This window comes from Leptopilina boulardi, unplaced genomic scaffold (assembly GCF_019393585.1).
Source record: "Leptopilina boulardi isolate dan_hultmark-lab unplaced genomic scaffold, ZJU_Lbou_2.1 LbouV2_362, whole genome shotgun sequence".
Taxonomy (NCBI): Eukaryota; Metazoa; Arthropoda; class Insecta; order Hymenoptera; family Figitidae; genus Leptopilina; species Leptopilina boulardi.
In genome coordinates, this window is record NW_026137932.1 from 1,523,407 (window position 1) to 1,550,693 (window position 27,287).

At 26.2% G+C, this 27,287-nt stretch overlaps 2 protein-coding genes across 3 annotated transcripts in view; one reads left to right on the forward strand and one right to left on the reverse strand.

Moving 5' to 3' along the window:
* Positions 1 to 27,287, reverse strand: part of LOC127286544 (uncharacterized) — a 58,073-nt gene that overhangs the window by 1,568 nt on the left and 29,218 nt on the right. The window contains exons 3-9 of the mRNA XM_051313002.1: positions 24,847 to 25,026; positions 13,173 to 13,399; positions 8,928 to 9,092; positions 5,151 to 5,526; positions 4,528 to 4,684; positions 3,831 to 4,371; positions 3,187 to 3,740 (exon numbers count right to left, since the gene is read on the reverse strand). Coding sequence (XP_051168959.1) covers positions 3,187 to 3,740; positions 3,831 to 4,371; positions 4,528 to 4,684; positions 5,151 to 5,526; positions 8,928 to 9,092; positions 13,173 to 13,399; positions 24,847 to 25,026 — 2,200 coding nt within the window. The remainder of the gene's footprint in view (positions 1 to 3,186; positions 3,741 to 3,830; positions 4,372 to 4,527; positions 4,685 to 5,150; positions 5,527 to 8,927; positions 9,093 to 13,172; positions 13,400 to 24,846; positions 25,027 to 27,287) is intronic.
* LOC127286545 (uncharacterized) lies at positions 17,372 to 19,542 on the forward strand. 2 transcript variants are annotated; one of them, XM_051313004.1, is made up of 2 exons: positions 17,372 to 18,063; positions 18,150 to 19,542. In XM_051313004.1, the coding sequence occupies exon 2, from the start codon at positions 18,376 to 18,378 to the stop codon at positions 19,144 to 19,146; it is 771 nt and encodes a 256-aa protein (XP_051168961.1). In that variant the 5' UTR covers positions 17,372 to 18,063; positions 18,150 to 18,375; the 3' UTR covers positions 19,147 to 19,542. The 2 variants fall into 2 exon arrangements, with proteins under 2 accessions (XP_051168961.1, XP_051168960.1); XM_051313003.1 differs by having other exon boundaries at positions 17,372 to 17,758.

Here is a 27,287-nt window from a genome sequence, read left to right on the forward strand (position 1 = left end):
GATAAATCCGAGATCAGTCCAGAATAGTCCATGGCGAATAAATCCGCAATTAGCAAAACAACAATTTTGATTTTAGTTAAATCAAAAAACAATTCAAAATGAGTCGAGAATTTTTATGTAAACTATCCGCAAATAGTACGCAACAATTTGAATTAAGTACTATTACTGTACTGTTGTACTGATTAAATAACGATTTAAATCTCGATTTGTGATGATTTCGCTCCAGTTACTACAGTGGAAATTCCGGTATTAGTCCACAATAATCCTGATTTACTCTGATAAAAACTCCTAATCCGAAAGGAGTCTAGAAAAATTCAGAATTAATATGTGCAAAATCAGCAGTCGCAGTCTGAACAAAAATCTTAATCAGAAAGGAGTCCGAATTAGTAGGCGAATCTGTGTGTAATGAATCCGATTTTAGTCTGATCTAAAATCTTAATTAAAAATCTGTATATGCAAAAAAATCTGGTATTAGTCTAAAATGATGATTTTGTACATATAGCTAGCCTGATAGCTACCGCGACCATTGGTCGTTGAACGAATTATATATTCGGATGTCATCGGATCCCACACGAAGGGTCTTAAAAGTTGCGATTATGATCGTGCACGATTTCAAAAATCAGAGAGAAGCGAGACTTCTAGCGAGAAGCAAAACTTCTAGAAGTCATGCGAGTCTCATTATTTACACAAATCAAATTTATGCGCTGCGACGCATTCTTTTGTTACTTTCAATGTGAAACGTGTTTTATTATCATTAAATTATTCAGTTTTCTAAATCGTTGGTTTTTTTATTAATTTGTGCGACTTCCTTAATATGGATTAATGATAAAGGAATCATATTTCACCAGCGATTTGCGAATCGGTAAGTTCGATCAATCCTTGCTCTTCTTACCTAATAACTTGTCTCATTAATATTCTTATTCGCAACTGCTTAATGGATTTCGCCGCTTGTCGAATCTCTTTCTAACCACATGGATTTCAGGAGTCTTCGTTCAAATACATTGTGTCGACTGTCGTGAGCTGAACCCTTATCCTCTAAATTATTAATTAAACTCAAAGTCTCGCGAAATTCACCACGAATTCTATAAGAACTGTTAAGAACCTTACCAGATCAAAACTTTATTTTGGTTAATATTTCTTAATGTAGAATTTATCCGAAAAAGTACGGTTTAAAGTCAGATTTATGTTATCTAAAATTAGTATTATTTTTGTGACCAGTAAATCCGGTTTAAAACGAAATTAATCAGATTATACACAACTAATAAATGCAAAATTACTTCTATTGAATGCGAAATTAATCCGGTCTATGTAATCCTAATCGGTAAATAAATTGATACCACGATACAAATAGAGGAAGACATAAATTACCACACTTAAGTCAACCACAAATAAATTCACAAAAAAATTCAATTTTTCTTAGGCAGACTATTTTATTGCAATTTTTTGCACTAAATACACCTAATAGTGTAGAAATCTAGAATCTGCATTTACTAGTTACGTTTGATGGTGCTTCAGATATTTTATTAATTCCGGATTCACTAGATACATATTTCAGAAAGGTAAAAAAATCACTAATCGGTAATAATTGCTTCCTTAATAGCCAGGGATTTTATATGCAAAGCTATGCGGATGACTTTCTGATTATTGTAAGAGGTGTCTCGTTAGATACACTCTTAGAATTAGCAGAGAGGGCATTAGGGATCGTCAAAAGATGGTGTGAATGGACTGGTCTCTTTGTCAATCCAGACAAGACAGATATTGTTATCTTCACTAGGAAATACAAGGTTCCCACTGTGAGAAAACCTGTATTTGATGGAAAAAAGTGCCTTTTTCTGATTCGGTTAAATATCTAGGAGTGATCCTGGACAAGAAGCTGATCTGGAAAAAGCACTTAAGAGTATCAATTGAAAATTTGAACAACTACTGGCAATGGTGTTTAGAGGGATTACTGGAGCAATGAGAACAACGCCAATTTCTCCGTTGGGTTTCTTGCTGGCAGAAGAACCTCTATACATTTTAACGGTTAAGAAGGATGCTTTCACTATGAGTAGACTTCAAGCACAGTGGAAATGGAGAGCTAGGGAAAAACATACAAAACCTTTATACGGAAGATCCCAGAAATCAGTATGGGTCAATATAGAATGGTCAAAAGAGTGAAATTCAAACCTCGCTTTAAGAGCATTATTCCTTTGAGAAAGGATTGGAAAAAAGGCTGTCCACTTGGAGATGAAGTATGGTATACGGTTGGATCCAAGATGGAAGGAGGCACAGGTTCCGGGGGTATACTGTAAGTCTAATGCCACTAAAGTGACATTATAATGACTTGCGCAATGATTTGCCTTGAAAAAGAAAAATCAGGCAAGAGAATTAACATTTGTGTCGATAGTCAGGCAGATTAAAATGCCTTGAGTAATCCGACTATAGAATCAAAACTAGTTTGGAAATGCCAGAAGATATTGGACGAGCTAGGTTTGAAAAATAAGCTCTCATTAATTTGGGTATCAGGACACTTAGAAATCAGAGGAAATGAGGAAGCGGATATATTAGACCGTAGAGAGTCTGAGATGACAATGGTAGGCCCGGAACCGGCGGTTGGTGAAAGGGGCCATGGAAAGATGGTCTAGGGGATGTCATGAGAAAGGAGTGGGCGGAGAATACTGTAGGTAGACAAGCCAAGGCCCTGTTGGGATTAAAATTCAATAGTGGCTTTGCCGAGTTCCTTCTAAAACTTAACAAGATCAGAGTTACAGCAGTGGTTAGGCTGCTAACAGGATATGGCCTCCTAAACTATGATCAGCACAAAATAGGTAGAAACGTCTCACCTAGGTGCAGATTGTGTGATGCAGAAGTGAAATCTTCGACTCATATTTTATCTCACTGTCCAGCTTAAGCTGGAGTGAGACATCAATATGCTAGGGTCATGCCTTTGTAGACCCAGATTGGATTCGCAACCTCTTGGTAGAAGAGTTACTGGACTTTTGGAATAGGACAGGACTCTAGGGAGGGAGACTGGGTTCGAGCTTGCTGGGGTTAGGTGCAGTGTGTTTTACGACTTAATTGCCAACACTCGTACTAGGGGACTTCGGTATAAGCTCGTTTGTAGATTAGATTAGTGTAATTGCTGCCAAACGTTAGCCAGCCCGAAGAAAATTTTAAATTATTCTAAACTAAAAAAGAAAATCTTACTTGAAAATATCCAGATCCGAATCCAAATCGGTGCTTGGCGCCAAAATTCTTTTGGGTATATCGTCATCATCACGTTCATCATCACCAAAATCTAATTCCAAATGAAGTTCACTTCCTGCCTCATCGAGTTTGGAATTAAATTCATTGAGTGTTTTACTTGGAATAAATTGATAAATATCCATTGGTGGTAATGTTTTAGTGGCCGTTACAACACGTGCAATATTATAGGTTTGAACTAAAGTTATTTTTGTCGTATTTCCATTGGCAACAACAGGTAAAAGATGTGTTTTCAATAAAGTTTGTGTTGTTGAAAACGTCTCGGTAATTGTCTCCAATGGAGGCGTTGCTTGTCCAGGTTCAAGTGATATTGCCGGTAGTGTTGCAATTGATGAGTCAAGGGGTAATGTTGTCTCATAAGCGGCGCCAGTATTAGCTAAAATATTCTCCGTCAATGGTTCGGTGGGCGATATTGTTGTACTTGGATCGGCAGTTGCAAATGTTTTCTTTATCGTTGATGTCACGGTGATAAAACGTGTATTACGAACGCTACCAACCTGCAAATGGGGTAAATTTATAAAAAAATTTCTCGAATTTCTAGAAATTCTAGAATTTTTTGAATTCTTTATTCTAAAAATTTAATGTACCTGAAAAGAATAAGGCGATTTAATTGTTGCAATTTCGAAATAAATGTCATTAAATTCGGCGGGTGTTGAGATTTCGACGTTAAGTGTTTCGGCAGGAATTATTTGTTCAGTGGCTGAAAATTCTTGAACGCTGATACTACTGACATCTTCGCTTTCACTTTCATCGAGTTCATCGTCAAAAGCACCTTCTTGAATTTTTCGTTGAATAATTGGTTCGTCATTGATTGTTGTAATTTGGGGAACTGATGTAATTTCTTGAAGTGGTGAATTTAATGATGAAACTGGTAACGTTGGCAATGGTTTACTGTCGTCTTCGGCTTGCTTACGAATTGTGATACGAGGTTTTGGTGTTGTCTTGTAGGACCAACGACCCTGAGTTCTTGGGAGTTTTAATTTAGGAAGTGGATTTGAACTAGTCAGCTCGGATTTGGAAATTTTATTCGGGAATTTAGGAGCGTTGCTTGATTGTCCATTGGGCCTGAAACCGGCACGTCGTTTTGTTGGTGGCTGTTCGGTGGTTGTTGTTATTTGCGGTCTATTTCTAAAAAGAAGCGAAAAAGTTAAACGGAGACTTCTTCCCTAATAATGATTTAATTTTGAAAATTTTAAAATTATTGGATAGAAATAATTCGCATTGGGAAAAATTGGATCATAATTTTTGAATAAATTAGATCATTTTAAGTTTCTTTAAACTTACTTGTAGCTGGGTCGAGCAGTGCTTGGTCGATTTTTACCAAGGGCACGTGCCTGAGGTAGTGACTCATTGCTCTCAACGTCGTCGGTGATTTTATTACGAAATTTGGGTCTGGTTTGATAATTGTTGGAATGTTTGCGATTAGGACGACCGCTTGACCCTGTTTAAATATGAATAGACAAAAAAATAATTTATAATGACATTATATCTAGAGGAAATATTTTCTGACATTCTAATAAATATTTATTCAATCCAATTGAAATGTCGCGATGATTAATTGAATATATTCTTGTACCTTTGTTTGAAGGTGAAAAAAACTAAATTAACTAAAATGTTTTGGATTCGTTAAAAAAATTTGGGATCAAATTTGACATCAGATTTTCAAAAATTCAAAATTTTTTTAATTTTAGGCCGCACTCTCACCTCTCAGCTGCCTGCCTGCCTGCAGGAGTTGTCATGGCAACGTGTAGGAGTAACAGAGATAGTAAATTCAAATTTGAATTTTCTCTCTCTGTTACTCCTACACGTTGCCATGACAACTCCTGCAGGCAGGCAGGCAGCCAGAAGGTGTGAGTGCGCCCTTACGAATAAGTTAGGTAATAATTATTATAAAAAAATTCTCCAACCTTGACCATTGAAGAGGCCCTCCAAAGGAATTTCAGAATCATCAACTGGACCCGTTGGTGTTGCTTCTAAATGAATTTTTCCCTTGCCTTGATGTGGACCAATTGTCTTGAGAATTCTTTGTGAATTACTTGGTTTTATTCTACCCTCGGGAATGGAAATTTCCTCATCATTAAGAACACGTGATGAACTTTGAAGGACTTGAGCGTATTTTCCATTTATGTAGGTACCAATTACACTGGTTTCATGAACTGTGGTTAATCCATCTTTTACAATTGTACCGCCAAGTTTTGTCACAAGACCCGTTGGATTTTCTTTTTCTCGTCGTGATGGTCGTGGTTTACCGTGTGCCTTTGATGATGGCCTCAAATTTATTAGCTGTTAATAAAAATTATTTTTTATGTTTTTTTTATGTTTATTTAAATTAATAAATTATTTTATTCTATAAAATTTGGTTTTTTCTTAAATTTTTGGAAATAGTGAAAAATGTTTTATTATTTATTTTTATTTGTAAAATAAAAAAAATGTTATAAAAAAATTTTTCATAACTATTCGATTAGTAGTATGACTATAGATTTTACATTATTAAAATAAAAATTAAAATAAAATAGCAATTTGAATGATAATTGAGATGAAATAACATAAATGTGCTTTTAAATTTCACTCAAAGTGAAAAAAGTTGAGTTTTAGTCAGACAATTTTCTATATGTGTGTCTGACCAAAATCTTTCGTAATCACTCATTGTTACCTCACATAAATATTGAATCAGAAAACTAAACATTATTTTAATTTTTTCAATTACTATATTCAATGAAAATAATTGTAAATTTTTTTCTAACTTATTCTTTAACAAATATTGAAAAATTCAATATACAAAAAAGTTAATTAATTATCGATTTAATTACTTTTATTTAATTAAATTAAATATAAAATAATTATTGTAAGTTCTAATTTTTTTAGTGTAATAAAATTACACTATTTAATTTAATTTATTTAATTTTTAAATTTTTTTAAAAAAATTTAATTTTTTTAAAATTTAATTTTTATATTTAATTAATTTTTTTTAAATTTAAATTTAATTTAAATTAATTTAATTTTTTTAATTTAATTTTTTTTTAAATTAAAGAAAAGTTTATTTTTTATTTTCAATTTTTTAATTTTATTTTTAATACAAAATCTTTAATTTAAATTTATATATTTTTATATTTTTTTCATAATTATTTTTAAAAAAAAATTAAAATTTTGTCTAAAATATAATTTTTGAGATCAATGATAAATTTTTAACACGTATCAAAATTGTCTAGACTGAATGGTATTGTAAATAAAAAAAAATGCATTGGAGATAGATATACGATCAGGTCGTAAATTTTTTACTTCAATTTTTGGGACTCATGAGTAGAAAAAATAATAATTTTTTTTTTCTTTTCGTATTTCATCTGTCTGGACTGGAGCGTGGGAAAAGATGTACAAGAAACTTATAACATTTGTCATATATATATAAATTGGATATATATTCAAGTCTGTGGAAAAATTACGCCATCTTGACAAGAGCTTGTTTACAACTGGGACTTAGTGACCTTAGAGTACGGAACTCGTTTCTAACATGTTACATGTGCATTCGTATATATAAAATAAACGTTTTTCTTTTTAACAATATATACAGTAAGAAAAGTTCCATGGTAGTCACAGCCCATGAGTGCGAGTGAGACAAACTTATGCGTAACGCATGCTTTCCTATGACTACCATGGTACTTTTCTTACTGTATATATATAAAGAATAAGTAGAAAAAAACTATTTTTAATCATTTTCTTTTTTCAATAAAAATAAATCAAATTTTGTTCAAATTTTTATTAAATGGAAATATTCAAAAATAAATTTACATTCGATTAAAAAAAAAGTTTAATTTTATCTTTTCATTCATGCGTAAGGCCCAAAAATTAATAATATTCATAAATTGAGTACAAAATTAATGACTAATTTTGAGGAAAAAATTAATTTCACAAATACGTATAGGAATTTTCATGTTTTTTTTTTTTTTTTTTTTTTTTTTTCTTTAAATAAGGTCCAAAATTTATATTTTTTTTATTTAAGGCCCAAAAAACGTTAAATATAGAATAAATTTATATGATTCAATTTTCAAAAAAAGGCTTAAATTTACATAATACATATCTTTTAATTGAAGATCCAAAGTATCATAAGGCCCAATTTGAAAATAAGTCCCAATTTTTTAAACACAGCTGGATTTAAAAATTTTAATACAAGACACAAAATACAATAAGGCCCAATTTTTAAAAAAGATCCCAAATTAAAAAAAAACGCGTATGAGTTTAAAAAACTTTAAATATAAGCATCAAATTACGAAAAGACACAATTTGAAAATAAGTCCCCATTTTTTAAATACAACTGGGTCCAAAAAAATGTTAATACAAATCCCAAAATACGATAAGGCACAATTTGAAAATAAGTCACAAATTTAATTTTTTTTTTAAATCCAAATAGGTAAAAAATCTTTTAATTTAAAGACCCAAAATACGATAAGGCCCAATTTTGAAAATAAATCTTAATTTTTAAACACAAATGGGTCTAAAAAATGTTGAATATAAAATCCAAAGTACAATAAGGCCCAATTTTTAAATATACAGATTGGTTTAAAATTTTTAATACAAGACCCAAAATACGATAAGACCCATTTTTTTTGTTTTTTTGAAAAAATTCTCATTTAAAAAAAAAAAACGCAAATGGGTCTAAAATTTTTTAAATGCATTAGCCCAAAATAAGATAAGGCCCCATTTTGAAAATAAGTCCCAAATTTTTCTTTCATACAACAAAATGTGAGAAATTTTTGTTTCTACTGGTTTATTAATTATAAATATATTATTATTATTTCATAATAATATTATAAAAATTAAAATTATTTTTTTTCTATTTATATTTAGATATAATGAAGAGGTCAAAGTTGAGGGAAAAAATAATTTAATTAGGCCACTTTTATATATATATATGTACGCAATCTGAAGAAATTATGAGCATTTCGTATAGTGCGTTGTCTTGTGCGAAATAATTGCCAAGCTATATGAGCTCGATCAAGCAATTGAAAGTGAACTCTGTGTGAAAAAGAAAAAAAAAAAAAAAACATGAAAGATTTCCTCGTGGGAACTTAGCGGTTTGCAAGAATAATATTGTATGTATATAGGGACAATACTGAGGTCTCGTTGTCCTTCGCGGAAAAAAAAGTACCTAATGCATTCGCAACGCTTTTTAGGTGGATGAGCCGCAAATTTATGGGCCCTTTGTCATTGAACTCGAGGTCAAATTCGTGCAAGTCAAAGTGCAATGGATTTGCTTTTTTTATAAATGTATTTTAATTATATTATATTATATTATATTATATTATATTATATTATATTATATTATATTATATTATATTATATTATATTATATTATATTATATTATATTATATTATATTATATTATATTATATTATATTATATTATATTATATTATATTATATTATATTATATTATATTATATTATATTATATTATATTATATTATATTATATTATATTATATTATATTATATTATATTATATTATATTATATTATATTATATTATATTATATTATATTATATTATATTATATTATATTATATTATATTATATTATATTATATTATATTATATTATATTATATTATATTATATTATATTATATTATGTTATATTATATTACATTACATTATATTAATATTTAATACCAAATAATAATAATAATTTTATACCTTGTAAGTTTCATCCACAACTTCCGCTGGTTGAGTCGAGAGGAAATCGTACTCGGGTTCAGCTAAGTTATTCTTTACTCCGGGCACGTCGTCTTTTGGTCGAACCTCAACAATCGTTGAGAGCACTGGACTCTTGGTTACCACTTCCACTCGAGTTTTTACATTCTACAAATGGAAAACGAATTTTTATTCCATGCGACTTTACACAATAAATTTAAATTTTTTCCAAAATATACAAATTTCTCCATAGAAGAAATACACTTTTTTTTGCAATTTTTATATTTAACTAAATTGTTCTTTTTTAGAAAAAAAAAAGCTGTAAACTTTCACTTTTATTTACATATAATCAACTATTTATCTTATTAGAAAATTTTTGCAATCTAATTCTATACAATTAAATTTCACTCTTCTTGGAGTTTGTTTTCACTACGGGCAGATTTTGCATGGAATAAATAAAAATCTAATATTTTTCACTTTTGAAATTGTACTTTTTTTCGAAGTTTATTTAAAAATTTTAAAAAACAATTTAAATATACTCTCTAAATTCCTTAGATTGAAATTTCACTCCAACAGGTGTAAAATTTTACACCAAATTTCTTTTTCCCTATACTGCAAATTTCATGAAATTAAAATTCTTCTAGTTTAAATTAATTTGCACTTTTAAAAAAAGAAAAAAATAATTCACTCCCTTGAGAGTGAAATTCTACTCTTAGTTAGCATTAAATTAAAAAATGGCTATTTTGAATACTGTAAATTTTTTTTCCATTTAAATCAATTTTCACTTTATCAAGTGTAAAAAAAGATTTTTTTCTCTATTTGGAGTGAGATTTCACTCCAACAGGTGTAAATTTTCATTCCAAATTTTTTTTCCCTATACTACAAATTTTATGAAATTAAAATTCTTCTAGTTTAAATTAATTTGCACTTTTAAAAAAAGAAAAAAATAATTCACTCCCTTAAGAGTGAAATTCTACTCTTAGTTAGCATTAAATTAAAAAATGGCTATTTTGAATACTGTAAATTTTTTTTCCATTTAAATCAATTTTCACTTTATCAAGTGTAAAAAAAGATTTTTTTCTCTATTTGGAGTGAGATTTCACTCCAACAGGTGTAAATTTTCACTCCAAATTTTTTTTTCCCTATACTACAAATTTTATGAAATTAAAATTCTTCTAGTTTAAATTAATTTGCACTTTTAAAAAAAGAAAAAAATAATTCACTCCCTTAAGAGTGAAATTCTACTCTTAGTTAGCATTAAATTAAAAAATGGCTATTTTGAATACTGTAAATTTTTTTTCCATTTAAATCAATTTCCACTTTATCAAGTGTAAAAAAAGATTTTTTTCTCTATTTGGAGTGAAATTTCACTCCAACAGGTATAAATTTTCACTCCAAATTTTTTTTCCCTATACTACAAATTTTATGAAATTAAAATTCTTCTAGTTTAAATTAATTTGCACTTTTAAAAAAAGAAAAAATAATTCACTTTCTTAAGAGTGAAATTCTACTCTTAATTAGCATTAAATTAAAAAATGGTTATTTTGGTTACTGTAAATTAATTTTTTTTCCGTTTAAATCAATTTATCCTCTATGAAGTGTAAAAAGAAGAGGTTTACTCCACTAAGGAGTGAAATTTCACTCCAAAGAGTTTAATGTCTTAATGTTAAATAAAAAACTGCTTCAAAATGTTGAATAATGTAAAAAAAAATTTCTTTTATAACTAATAGGTAGTATATAAAAATGAGAAAGCTTAAAAATAGTTTTCAAATAATACAAGCGTAACTCAATAAATGAAATTATTATAAAATGAAATGATTGTTATGCAAGATTGTAAGATAAAAGTGAACATTAAACATTACAAGAGTATTATAATGTAGATAAGTTTCACCAATAAAAAATAAAAATAATAACTATTTATATACAATTGTTATTATTTTAAATTTATCAAACACTATATACATATATACATAGGCAAAAGAAAGTGAGGTCATAATGTTTTATTTTATAATTTTATTGTTACAAGTTTCCATCGCTATGAAATTTATATCTGTATAATTATTAACAATATATGATTTCACACAAGAAGAATAGACTCAACCTATTCATCATAATTTTTTTTTTTTTTTTTTTTATAAATTATTACTAAATTATTTAAAATTTATTCAAAAATTATTATAAATTTAATTATACAGCTATATTATTAAAATAAATAAATTACAATATTTATAATTTTACTGTTATAATATATTGTAAATAATGTATAAAAATAAATTCAAACAAAAATTACGTTAATAAATCAAATTTTTTTCTTCCACTAAATAGAAAATAAATTAATAGTGAAAAAAAAATTTTTTTCCAAGAATCAAAAAATTGAAAAACTCAAAAAAAAAATGTCTAGAATTATTTTAGTAATCATTTGTAATTTATTAAAATCTTCCTTAAAATAAAATAAAAGACAATTTTTTTTTCAACGTTTAAGAAATATGTCAAGTCCATGGGCAAGGTTTAAAAAAAAAATACACGATTAAAAAAAAAAAAACAGAAGAAGCAGCAAAACCGGTAATATGAGATTGACTTATTTTCATTTTTATTTTCGTTATTTCGCTATATATATAGTGTCATCATATAGAAATAAAATTTTCTAGTAAAATTATTATAGAAATTGTTCTACTAATTTAAAATCCCATTTACATAAGCTACGCTTGTGTATAAATTAAAAATAAAAGTCATTTACATTGAATTGATAAACGGATAGATGATTGTTTATAATTAAAGTGGTTTTTTTCAGAATAAAGGAAATAATTGACGTTTCTCATATATATATATATAGCTAAGTGCTTTCTATAACGAAATCACTATAATGATTATTTCATCAAAACATATATACACATATCCCCTTTTAACTTAATTTACGTTGTTGAATTTAGAAAAAAATATAAAATTAGAAAAAAAAACTTGTTTTTTTTCTTCCTTATAATAAATTTCAAATATTTTTTTTATTTTTTTTTTTTTTTTGATAAAATTTCCATAGAAATCTGCTTTTCATTCTTGAATAAATTAATCAAAAATGTTTTTTTCATTTTCGGCAATTTATCAGAAAATAATATTTCCAATTTTCGTAGGAAACATATTTTTTTTTACAAATAACATATTTCAATTTAATTTAAATAATATTCAAATATAACGAATTTTTTTTTTCATTTTTTACAATATCGATTTATTAAAATCAAGAAAAAATTATTATTGATATCTACTTATGATTATGGATTGAAAAAAAAATGTATTTCAATAATTTTTTGATATTTCAATAATTCGATCTTAAATCGAATCGATTAATCAATATTTAAATTTAAAAACCAACGATGAATCGATATTTCGATTGAAAATATTCAATTTTTCTATATTTTGCTTTAAAAAAAAGTCGATATATCAATATTTTAATCTAAAATGATCGATATTTCGATTTAAAAAATCGATTTATTGATATTTCGATTCAAAATATTCGATATATCGATATTTCGATCTATAATAAGGTACATCAATATTTCTAATTAAAATAATCATTATATCGTTTTTTCGATTTGAAATAATCGAAAAATCGATATTTCGATTTTGAAACTATCGATGTATCAATATTTCAAAGAATAATAATCGATATATCGATATTTCCATCTGAAATAATCCATAAATTGATATTTCGATTGAAAATAATCGATGCATCGATATATCGATGTTTTGATTTAAAGTAATCAATATATCGATATTTCCATTTTAAATAATCGATATATCGATGTTTCGATTAAAAATAATCAATATAACGATATTTTCATTTGAAATAATCGATGTATCGATATTATAATGAAAAATAATTGATGTATCGATATTATAATGAAAAATAATCGATACATCGATGTTTTGATTTAAAGTAATCAATATATCGATATTTCCATTTTAAATAATCGATATATCGATGTTTCGATTAAAAATAATCAATATAACGATATTTTCATTTGAAATAATCGATGTATCGATATTATAATGAAAAATAATCGATGTATCGATATTATAATGAAAAATAATCGATACATCGATGTTTCGATTTAAAATAATTGATTTATCGATTTAAATCAATCGATATATCGATGTATCGATTGAAAACAATCGATTTATCGACATATTGAAAAAAATCTTAAAATAATTGTTTTATAATAATAATTCTATATATATAATTATTGTTTTACTCACTTCACTTTTTGAAGTCAAAATTTCGGCTTTTTGAACAGATTTTGGCTCAACAATGGAATTGACAATTATTTTTGTTCCTTTTGACAAATTTTTCTTCGTCTCCGATTGTGAATTGCTCGAATGTGTTTTGCTCGGCTGAATATCAGGATTCTTTTTTTGTGGTTCCGATGGTTTTGTCGTTATCGGCGTTACTTCAGATGGAGCATTTGTTTTCTCCTTGTCACCTTCTAAAAAAAAAAAATTGTATTATTAATATTATAAAAAATTTTTGAATTTAAATTTAAAAAATATGGAATTTAAGGAACAAGATGAATCGAATTTTTTAAATTTTGCCTTTTGTTAATTTCTAATTTCAATATAAATGTTTAATAATTAAAAAAAAAAATTCTCTAAATTCGAATTACATAGTGCGAGAATTCGTTCACTAATACAAATTATTAGAAATTTTTACTAATTATTATTTGATTTAATATTTTTTCTAATAATAATTTTTTTCTACAAATTTTTTTTTCTAATTTTTTTTTTAAGAAAATCAAACATAAAAACAAAAAACCGAACAAAAAAAAATTTTTTTTGGAAAAAAAGTATAAAGAATTAACGAAAAAAAAGGGAACTAAAGAGAAATTGATAAATAAAAACAAAAAACTAACGACGAAAAAAAATTTTTTAAAAAATTAAAAAACTAAAAATAGAAAAACTAACGAAAAAAGTAGAATAGAAACCTAAAAAAACGAAATAGAAGAAAAAGAAAACTAAAAAAAAAAACTAACGAAAAAAACAAAAACAAATAACAAAAAGAAAGAAATCTGAAAAAATAACAATAAAACGTAAAAAAAAAATTTTCGAACATCTTATAATGTATATGCGCATGTTTCAAAGAATATATTTCCATTGTCAAGGCTTGTTTGGAAAGTTAAAATTTACAGTAATTTCCTGTTGTTTTGTTTGTATATTAAAAAGAGATTACTGAAAAGTTAGGTTTGAAAAACCAGTTTTATTCATGTTCTATAAATTGAATGAAGCAAGCGGTATGGAATTTGTATAACGTGCGGTCAGCGCGGTCATTAAATAGCCAAGAGCGAAAATGTCCCTAACACGTGTACAATACATTTACTTATTGCTTCGGAATGCATTTGCAATGCTTTTTCTTTTTTATTTTCTCATTTCAATATTCAATACGTATATAATAAAACTAAAATTATCAATTTTATTGCAAATATATACAATCTTTTCTTTCAACTATATACGAAAAAAAACAAAAAAATATTGCAATATTTTCAACTAAAAATAAGAATTTTTGTACTAATTCTAAAATATTTCAAATTTTATTTAAGAGCATTTGAACCTTCGTGACGTCACAAATCATGGCGCATGACACGCAAACTTCTCAGGTATGTGAAAAACACAATTTTGAATATTTTTTAAAAAAACCTTTTGGAAAATATTCAGAATAACACAGAATCTGTCTGTTATGTGCGAAAAATTCAAAATTTTGCGTATAAAACGTTTTTTAAGCAATGCCTACATATAAGCAATTCGTGTATTTTTCCTTACTTGTGACAACCAACTTAAACATTGTTTAAAAAACGTTTTAAACGCAAAATTTTGAATTTTCCGCACATAACAGACAGAGTCTATGTTATTCTGAACATTTTCCAAAAGGTTTTTTTAAAAAATATTCAAAATTGTGTTTTTCACATACCTGAGAAGTTTGCGTGTCATGCGCCATGATTTGTGACGTCACGAAGGTTCAAATGCTCTTAAAAGAATTAGGGTCAGCCGGGGTAAATCCGAACGGGGGGTAAATCCGAACGCTAATTATTTCAGCTTAATTAAAATTTTTAAAAATAAGTTCGATATGAGAATTTTTACCTCAGATCCTCTTCAAGAGATTCTAAGTATTATCCCATTTTTCGTTTGTTAATTAGCAACAGCATAAACAAAGATAACGAGTATTGCAAAAAAGATTGAAAATCAAAGATGACACTCTTTCAGTATTTTGTCTCGTATTTGAAGAAAAAGAAGCTAAAAATTTATTTTATTATTTATAATTGTTTGTTATGAATACTAGAACAGAAACTATTTTTCATTTTTGCCTTCTGTAAAATTTTATTAATAATATCAGACCGTTCGTATTTACCCAGGAAAATTGGAAAACCGGGGTAAATCCGAACGGTATTTTCAATAATTTGTTTTTACATCAGAGCCACACAAAATTGTTTTTATTTCATTACACTATTATTTTAACATTATAAAAGTACATAGAAAAAAGTTTTTCTTTCTTTACGTATCCTCGTTAGTAATTAATAAGCAGAAACTTAATCTCTGTTCTCTCGAAGGAGTGTTTCAATTTTTTTGCCAAATGGTTTGTTGAAAAAAGTTTTTCAGGATCTTAATAAAATTTGGTATTCTACGGTTTTTGGGGTCGCTAATTACCAATTTGAAGTCAGTTTTTCAAAATTCAAAATGGCGGACGAGAATTAAAAAATTCATTGGATTCGCTCGAAAATTGTTACTCGGGGGGTTTCAGGGTCGCTGATTACGAATTTGAAGTTAGCAAATTTGATCATTTTTAAAAATAAGTTTCAGGAAAGTCCGCCATTTTGAATTTAAAAAATTTCACTTTTATTTTTGTATTTACATTCAATCACTCCAAAATACTTTCTGTAGCAAGTTTTGCAAAAATCCGCTATGATTTGATAAAGTTATTGAAGGTTTTAATTGTGTAATGCATTTTAATTTTTAACCTGTTTGATTTTTGTATTTATATATGATGCATTATTACATAATAGGTTTATTATCGTATTTTTTTGAGTTTTTATATAAGTTTAACAATTGCAATACTTTAAATTTATTTTCCCTAAGATTTTTCTGAAATACAGTGGCGTTCGTATTTACCCCCATATTTTAGGAAAGTTGCAAAGTATCGAGGTAAATACGAACGCTAAGTTTCCTGCGATTGTAATTTATCAAAAATTTTTGCTACCCCATAAAATTGTTCTATGGAAGTAAAGTAACAACTTCATGCACCAGAATACCGGAAGTATTTTTTTTTTTAAAGAAAAAACTTATGTTATTTTTGAAACTTACTAAAAGCGTTCGGATTTACCCCGCTTGACCCTAAATAAAATTATAAAAAGTTGAATTTATATTGAAACAGAATTTTCATATTTTTTTTTTTTAATTTTTCATTAACACTATGCGATCTGACATTCACGGGACATATATCTTCCTATATTACAAAAAGATATCGCCGCCGCCGCCTCCGCCGCCGCCGCTGTTTCAAGAATTCTTGACCTAGGAGGGGGGAGTCCCCCCTCCTAAATTTTGAGGTTATGTTCGTTTCAAGGCTCTGAATTTAGCCGCAAGTCCGCCTCCCTCCTCTCATTTCCCCTCCTCCGTCAAAAATGACCTAAATTTTGAGGTTATGTTCGTTTCAAGGGTCTGAATATAGCCGCAAGTCCTTCCCCCTTCCCTCATCTCTCTCTGTATTTCCCGCCAAAAATAGGGGGGTTGGCGCGCGAAGCGCGCAGGGGGGCGTAGCCCCTCTAGTATATATATATATATATATATATATATATGAATTTCCCATAAAAATTCATTAGTTAAATTTTTCATTTTAAACAATTTTATTAAATATAATTATTTTATAGACGAAATTTCATTTTTTGAATCAAGAAAATTTATTTAAAATATGTATGTATATTACAACTTAATATACTTCTATTTTTGATTTTTTTATTTGGAATTTTATGTTTTCATATTTCTCAACTTAAAAATTTTTTTTCTCTATTTTGACTTAAAAAAATTTTTACGTTTTTTTTCTTTAATTAGAAAAATGTTATTTAATTCAAAATTTCTTCGGTTTTATTTAACTTATTAATGTTAAATTAAATTAAAATTAAAATTTCTAAAAACATGACTTTTTAATGTTTGTACATTGATAAGAAAATAATAAAAATTTAATTTTAAAAATATTGCAATATTATGTACATGTGGTGAGCAGAATTTTAATTGTCGAAATAAAAATATCTAAAAACGTGACTTTTGATGCAGCTTAGTTATTAAATTTTAATCTAAATTTTTAATATAGTGCATCTATTCCAAAAGCAAAGTGTACATGAAATGAACATAAAAAATTTATATTTCAACTTGACAGCGGTTTTTTTTTTTTTATTATTATTTTACCGTGTGTTATCTACCTGCGCTGAAATTAATAATGGTCGAAATTTATATTAAAGACAAAGTCAAACTAAAGAATTAAGTCTAAAAAAAGAATAAGGCAATAACTATTATTTAAATTTAAGATAATAAACTGCGATACGATATTTGATTTTGTCAGTCTCAATTGTCTGATACTCTTTGATTGTTAATAATATCCTTGAAAATTTTGACAAGTTTAAAAAAACTAAGCGAGAACTGCTTTAGTGCCGACCGGCACATTGTTTTTTTTTTGGTTTTGATATTTTGTGCCGCAAAAAAAGCTTCTTAGTTTCAAAGAAAATTTCTTTGAATAAAAGAAACTGTGCATTAAATCAAAGAAATTATAACATTGATATAGGGTCAAACACGGGGAGAAATAGATGGTAAGATCTTAAGATGGTTATAAAAGTAGATGTTATCCGGTACCACGATTATGCTACTCGGTACCATCAAAGATGTTACAAAAAATATGGTTATGTTACCCACTATAATCAAGATGTTACTCCGTACAATTTGGATTGTAAATGGTATCTTCCATTCGCTTCCATCTTAGAATAAGATGTTAATTTTAATATTTAGATGCTTTATTTCTATTATAACATCTTAAAATAAGACACTTTAAATAACTAAAAAGATGATACTACCAAAACGAATAAACTCTAGGCAGCATTTAAAACTTTTTCTAAACGTATAGTTAAAAATTATTTAAAATAACAATAATATTAAAATACTTTTTAATTAAAATGGCACAATAATTTTGGTACAATTTTTCAGCTTTCAATCATGGCTGTATCAAATAATGTAATTCTTTTGGAAATTATTCTTCTTATTATGCTGTGCACCAGCAGCAATGCTTCTGCATTAAATGGGGAACAAAAAACGAGGGATGAAGAAATTGCAAATCTCACTGCTTTAGGAATGGTTGAGGCCGAATTGTTTTATGACTTAACGCATACCTACGGAAAATTTTGATAAAAATTGTTCAAATAGATTAGAGAAAATGTTCATTACTCATAATGAGATCATTATTTCTTACAGTAGAAGAGTCGAGCCTCAAAATTTTGTCGCAGCTCGAAATTATTTTCGAGAGATTTATAATGAAACAATTGAAATATATAAACGTAATAATTTATCATCTGTAATAAGTTTTGAAGATTGCTTTATGATTATGCATTACACTGATTATGGCTTTGAACGAATAAGAGATGAAACGGATGAAGGTAGACAAATGAGGAATGCTTTTTACAGATTAGCAATTGTACAATCCAAAGATCCAAAAAAATATCATCGTTCTATATTGTATCGAGGACAAGATGAATTGAATACGTGGTATAAAGAACGTTATCGTGTAAATGAAACGGAAAAATTGATTAGATTTACTTCAACAACATCAGATGAAGCAGTAGCAATTAAATACGCGCAATTAAGAAACAATGCAACTAACATGACTTCAACAGTTTATGAAATGTATTTTCCAAAGCCATTTTTGAGTGCAAATATTGAAAAAATAGCAGAAAACGAACATAACAAAGAAACAGTTCTTCTTCCAGGAACGCAATTATTTGTTAACAATAGGACTAAGAGGGAGTTACCAAAATCAAGAATTTTTAAAAGAATTGGAAGTAATTTTTATTATATTTTTGATGGTGTTGATTTAACAATAAATGTAACTCATGTTGATAACTCGAGTTATTTTGAACAACAAAAAGAAGTAATGATAAAATTAAAAGAACTAAAAGCTTCTGATACGAAATTTTATGTCGACTGTTAAGTATCTTTCTTTCTATTTGTAAAATAATAAGAGGAGGATAAAATCGAAAATTTTCATTTTTAATGGGTTACATACCCATTAACTTCGTTTAAAAAAAAAATTTAAACAACGGTTAAATTTTTTTTTGAAAATTCCTCTTTTTGACGCGCATAAAGGTATATATATATATATAAAAATTTTTTTTAAATTAAAAAAATTTTAATTCATTTTGGGTGTAAAAAAAAAACTTTATACAATATATACGAATTGATTCGTTTTAATTCAAGGAGTACAATTATTTTATGTATTAACTTGAATTTAAATAAACACAAAAATTTTTTTAGCTAAAATATGAATTTTTGATTTTTTAATTTTCATTAATTTTTAAAATTTTAATCAAATCTATACTTTATATATACCAACCGATTTTGTTTCAATGTAAGGAATACAATTATTTTATGTATTAACTTGAATTTAAATAAACACAAAATTTTTTAGCTAAAATGTGAAATTTTGATATTTTAACTTTCGTTAATTCTTTAAATTTAAATAAAATTTATACTTTATATATTTACCAATCGATTCGTCTTGACGTAAGGAAGACGATTTTATTATATATCATCTTAAATTTTTCTATTAAAAAATTTTTTCAATTAAAAAAAAATTTGTTGGAAAAAAGACAACGTCGAAGCTGTCATATTACATTCCTATTTTTCGTTTTCAAATCGCGTTTCTGTATGGATTCACACAATCTTTCGGATTTAGGAAATTTATAAGATGAGGATCCTTGGTGTTTTGGCCGATTTTGTAAAAATTGTTCGTATTACGAGAAAAAAATATTTTAAAATCAATTTTTTATCATTTTTACGTTCAATACATTAAATAAAAAAAAAAAATTCATTCAATTAAATTTTTTTTTCGAATTTTTAAACAACAAAAATTCCAAGTCACAGAAATTTTTTTACACGAATGGGGTCATCCATAAATCAATGTAGTACTTTTCAAAATTCAAAATTTTGAATTTCAATTTTCATCACTTTTTCAAATGTTTGACTGGCTCTACGGAGTCCATCCGAGCGGAGAGCGAGTTTTACTTTCCAGCTCCTCATTTCTCATTTTACTAATTTTTTTTTCTCTATTTTGACTTAAAAAAATTTTAACTCTTTTGAATTAGGAAAATATTATTTAATTAAAAATTTCTTCATTTTTTTTTTAACTTAAAGAAAGATTTGTTTTTTAAACTTAAAAAAAATATTTAAATATTAAAATATAGTGACACAAATGAAATTTGATTTTAATAATTTTGTAAAAAATATTGATATTTAAAAAAATTCAAAATTTTACTACTTTACAAACTTTGTTTTCAAAAATACGTAAATTTTGAAATTTAGAATTAAAAACATATAAATAAGAACTATAAAAAAAAAATTTACAATGCCAAAAAAAATAAAATAATATTTTTAATGTAAAATGCACGCGATAAAAATATTTATTTATCGAATCGCGTGCATTGTACATAAAAAAAATATATTTTAATATTTTCCTTAAAATTTTATAAGCTTCTTAGATTTCTTATTTATTATTCTTTTCAAATAGACATATTTTTTCAAAACAAATAAATTTTAAAGTAGTAAAACTTTTTTTCATAAATCTATTAAAAACTAATTTTTAACTTTAAATTACTAGAAAAAAGTTTTTGAATAATAATTATTAATTAATTATAATTAATTTTTGAAAACTTTGTGTTGAAAAAATATATTTATTTAAAAAGAACCAAAAAGTAAGAAATTTAAGAAACTAACATAAAATTTTGAGGATAATTTTTAAATAATTTTTTTTTTATGTAAAATGCATGCGAATTGAAAAATAAAAGAACACTGAAAAAAAATTTAGTGTTTGCAACAAAATTGTTTGGTTAGATAATTTTGGTTCTTGTAACCAAATTTTGGTTAGCTGAAACAAAGTCATAGAGTTATCTCAATCAAACATTTGGTTAAGCCAACAAAATTATTTGGTTGATCATTTTTAAATTCCAACCAAAATTTGGTTACGACAACAAAATATTTTGGTTAACACAACAAAATATTTTGGTTAACACAACAAAATATTTTGATCTAAAAAACCAAATGATCGTTTGATTTGATTTTAATTCTTAATTACATTTAAATTAAAAAAAGAAAATTTAATTTTTTTTATGTGATATTTTCTTTTTACAGATGTAATTAACACCTTAAAGTCAATAGTGTATTCTACACAAAAATTTCGTGCTTATCATTCGTTTCATTATAAAATTTTTAAATCAATTAATCAATATCAGAGTGTTGTATTGTTTGAAGGTAACTGCAAACAAATTAAGAGTTTAAATTGGTCTCATTGAATTCGAACCAAATGAATTTTAATGCAAAAGCCACTTTTTTCGCAATCAAAGAGACAATTATTATCGAAAATTTAATTTTATTTTCTATTAATAGAAATTATATATAGCAATATCCTCTCAAAAGAAAAGGAATTCCGTTATATTGCAAAAGAATAAATTGCATAAAAATATATGAGAGAATCATTTGCTGACGTAATATTTTATTATTTAAAAAAAAAAATTGTGCCTACTTTAAAAAATAATTTAACAATAATAATAATAATAATAATAATAATAATTAATTTGATATCCGCCTTTCTGAAAGATTAATTAAAAAAAAAAAAAAATTTATCAATGTCGGAAGATATGTATTTATACATCTTGGTCTCATTGACCTTCTTTTATGTATTATTATGTCCAAATAAAACTCTGCTTTAGAAAAAAAAAAAAAAAAAAAAAATTATATCAATGGAATATATTAAAAGATTTGGCGCTATCACTTATTTTAATATATACGCAATAAAAGACTGACTCGACAAGAATAAAAAAAAAAATTAATTCATTGTTATAGTGAGTTGTAATAGTGACAGGGTTAAGCGATTTTTCGGATAAATCACTGTCTGCCTTGACTTGTATTTTATATATATATATATATATATATATATATATATATATATATATATATATATATATTTCTAATAATATATTAAATTAATATAACTATACTTTTCTTAATGACTGAAATACTATATAGAATAGAGGCATATAATATCCATCAACGAAAGTGAATTGAATCAAAATGATCCGTTCGCCGAGAATGGAAAACCCGTTTACTTCACTTTCATTATAAATATAGAGGCACTTTTATATATATATATATAGTGATGCGTGTCGAGAATTTTTATTCTTGTCGCTTTAATTATAATCTAAATGCCATTTATAGAAATTTACCATTATTTTCTATACAAACAGAAAAGAAAAAAACATAACAAAAAAATTACTCACACTGCTCCAAATTTAGTTTTAAGAAAAATCGATTTCATTTTTGAGGTTACCTCGATTCAAAGTTTTTAATTTTGCGAAAATTTTAGAAACGTTCGATATCTACATTAATCTATCTTAAAAAATCGATATATCGATTAATATCAATAATATCGATTTATCGATTCGATAAATTGATTTATCTATCACTAATCGATTATTATCACATCTCGATTATCGATAAATAATTGAAAATAACCGATTTATATTCGAAATACATCGATTATGGATTTTATATCGATGAGAAGTATCGATCACTATTTATCGATAATGGTTTACTTATAATCGATTTATAATCAAAGCATCGGTTATCGATAAATAATTGAGATTTACAAATAATCGATTAATAATTAAAATATATCGATTTTTGATTAAAAAAAAAACATCGAGATTATATCGATAAACGATATATAATCGAAATGCATCGATTATGGATTTCATATCGATATAAAATATCGACCAATATTTATCGATAATCGCTGAATAATTAAAAAATCGATTTTTGATAAACAATAAATATTTCAGAATTTTGTTAAATACCGATTTATAATTTAAACATCGATTATCGATAAAAAAATCGACATTTATCTATTATTGATAAATAATCGATGTTTATTGATAATAATCGATTAACGATATATAAATCGAAAATATCATTTATCGATAAAACTGTATTATTTGTCGATATACGATATATCATTTCAAAAAAAAATCGATTATCATTAAATAATCGATTTTTATCGATTATCGATAAATAATCTATGTTTATTAATAATCGATTAATAATTCGTACATATTGATTTTCTATCAAAAATATTGAGATTTATCGATAAACGATATACAAATCGAAAATATCGTTTATCGATAAAACTCGATTATTTGTCGATATACGATATATAATTTTTAAAAAATCGATACAAAAAAAAAGAAAAAAGTAAAGAAAATTTATCATGCCATGTGATTTGATAATTTGCAATAAAATATTTGTGGTAAATAATATTGCGATTATTACAACACGAACGATAATTTTTGACACGTTATAATGACTACAAGGTTTTCACATGCAAAATTACAAAGACTATTATGAATAATAAGTGTTCCTTGCGAATAAAATAACAGTAAGAAAGTATGTGTAATATTAAAAAAAATTTAATATAATTCATTGGGTTATTTGCCATAGTGTATATATATATATATATAGTTGTTGGATGATATTTTCTTGTGAGAAATTTCTGATTTCACATTATGGTTGGTATTAGCAATCGATGGGCGCTCATGACATTTTATCTTGTGCTCTGTAACCTTCGATGCCACGTTTACTAGCAACAACCTTTTTTTTTTTCTTTCATTTTTTTTTTTTTTTTTTTTTTTTTTTTTTTTAAAGAGTCGAGTGCAACTCAAGTTAACAGCAATGATCTCAAACTGTTTTCTTTTACCATCTTCAGACAACGCACATCGTGACTGAGCGTTTATTTATTCGTTCTCAAGTGTTTGTTTAACAACTTTCTTAATGGCACCCTATTTATATGTACGAAATCGAAAATTACGTTGAAATTATTGTACAACCTTTTTTTATTATTATTATTCATTCATATATATATATATATATATATATATATGGCACTGTCATTCATTTTCTCTTTCTACAATTTTTAATTTTTTAATTTAACTTTTTAATATATTTACATATATTTTAATTGGTTCATGTAGGTTTATTTAATTTGCATTTTATTTATATATTAAATCACACCTAATCATTGTGGCAATATTACCCCCCCCCCCTCAAAAAAAACATTGAAAATTTTCTTTTTTGGCCGATAAAATAATTATTATAAATTTTGCCAAAATAAAAAAAAATTGAAAAAATTAAAAATTTTTTTTTCAACTTTAAATAAAAAATGTGAAATAAAATAATAAATTATTTTTAGAAAATTATTCTCTAAATTTGAATTAGTAGTTTTTTACTAACGAAAGTTAGTTTAATTAATTAATTCAATTGCAATTGAATTAGTAACAGTTTTGACTAATTTTTAGTAAAAAACTACTAATTTCTAGTAGAAAACTACTAATTCATGGAGAGTAAATCGGCTTACTAATTTGAAATAGTAAAAAATACGACTTACTAATGAATTAGTAGTTTTTTACTAAAAATTAGTCAAAACTGTTACTAATTCAATTGATAAACGAATACGAAAAAATTAGTCAAAACTGTTACTAATTGAATTGGTAAACGAATACGCACTCTTTCGTTAGTAGAAAACTACTATAATTCAGATTTAGAAAGTATAAAAATTTTGTAATTATTATAAATAAGTATTACTAACCTGCAGGGGCACTTTGTGGACTAAAGACCATCACCGTATTACCAATTGTAGTCGTGAAATCCAAAAATCCATAAACTGTCTGCGTAATTAATTCATTGTTGATTGTTGTTGAAGGCTTTTCTGATTCTACACTTTCTGATGATTTTTCAGATGTGTAAATTTGTGCGGCACTTTCTGAAACTAATAATACATATATTTCTTTTAATATACATGTTAATATATAGCTAAGTTATATATATATTACATTATCGTTTGTGAAAAAAAAAATCTATTTTTTTTGTATTTAATAAATTACTCTCTAAATTTGAATCAGCGCAATCTCGCTGATTCTCAGCTATAAGTATACCACTGAATTCTACCCAAAAAAAAATCTTTAAAATTCCTATTATGTTAAATGAAAATTCGAACAAATAAAAATTCTGTGAAGTGAATTTCCGGTTATATAAAAATTCTGTAATATAGAAAATCGGTTTGATGAAAATTCTGTTGAATTATTTTTCTATAAAATTCAAAAAAGTAGGGTTCTAAAAATGAGATCAGAATTTGATGTATGTCACAGAAAATGTCAATCTAGGATAATGCGGTTGAACGCTGATTATCTGGTATTAAAGCATTGGAAAGTACTTTTCTAGTGAGCGTTCTTCATAGATTCAGTTATGTATAACGACTTGTCTTACTGTTTTTGTCACGATCGTAACGAATGTTGTAGTTATATATATTTTTTTTTTTCAAACAAAGCATACAGTCAAGTGTACAAATAAAAAATATATATACTCAAAAAAAAAAAGAATTTTTAATTTAAAATTTAAATATACAGATCCATTTGATTTAAACTTAATAGTTTAGAATTTCTGTTAGAATTCAACTAGAACGTTCGAAATGTGACATCTTTCTATTTTTCAACACCTGCCTCACCTTGCTTTTCTCCACATTCTAGTTTTGCACCATGTAACAAAAAAAATATATATTTAAGGTAAAAAAAATTTTTTTTTAATAAAACTTAGAGAAAATCTTGAAAAGGATGACAACAACATGATTATACACAAAAAAAACCGTAAACTGAAATTAAGAATATATTCGTAGCGCATATTTAGAAATATTTTATACTTACATTAAGATATTCTTATTTTAAGAATAAAATATTCTTAAATACTGCCCCACGAATGTATTCTTAATTTCAGTTTACGGTTTTTTCTGTGTAATGAGTTTAAGGCCAGGTCCAAGTGAGGCAGCGCCATCTACATTGAAACTAAAATTTTGGAAAATTTTCAACAGCCTTTTCTTGAAAACAAGAAGGTAAAATGCTTTTTCCTTTATGGATAATTGATTATTGGCAAGATATACACCAGCTAAAACTTTTTTTGAGTTAAAATAATAAAAAAAAATTTCATGTCAATAAATTAAATATGAACACTTTTTTTACAAAAACTGTAACAGTACTTTCTCAGAAATTACAATCAAAAATGCAATTTCCATTTGGAAAATTAATAAACGCTATAAAATACACGACCTAAGATTTACCAATCACGAAAATAACAACAAAAAGTATTTTAACATAACATATTTTACTCATTATGACAGCCGTTTGGCAGGTTATATATGTCACCAGACGTTTCGCAGTTTTGCCGAAAGGAGGAGATTGGCGCTGTTGCTAACCACCTGAAATACATAATCTACCAAAGGGCTGTCACAATCAGTAAAGCAGTATCAATATGTTAAATATTTAATAAAATTTTTTTTTCTTATTTTCGTGATTGGAAAAGCTTAGGTCGTGTATTTTTTAACGTTTATTAATTTTCCAAATGGAAATTGCATTTTTGATTGTAATTTCTGAGAAGGGTACTGTTACAGTTTTTGTGAAAAAAGTGTTCATATTTAATTTATTGACATGAAATTTTTTATATTATTTTAACTCAAAAAAAGTTTTAGCTGGTTTATATCTTGCCAATAACACAGGCACACAAAAAATAAAAAGTTGTTTGGCCGAGACACTACACTAGTCTATTTTTATGTATTTTTTCACGCTGAATCCGAATCCGAAGTCAGAATTATCAGATTGGCTCTTATTTTTGAGATAAACTCAAACAAACTGCTCAGAAAGAAAAATAAAATCAAAAAGTTAAAAAAAATTTTGAATGTCACTGCGATAGTGTAATTCCATGTATTTTTTGTCGCTGAATCCGAATCCAAAGTCAGAATTGTTAGATTCGCTCAAATTTTTGAGATAATTGCAAAAAAACACAAATAACAAAAAACTCAAAATACTCAAAATCAGTTTTTTTTGGAATTATCTTCAAAATTTGAGCCAATCTGTCAATTCTGATTTCGAATTCGGATTCAGCGTGAAAAAATACATGAAAATGCACTATCGTAGTGTTTCAGCAAAAAAAATTATCTGTGCCCCTAATTCAGAATTTTTATCAGTTTTTGGCGATTTTAGC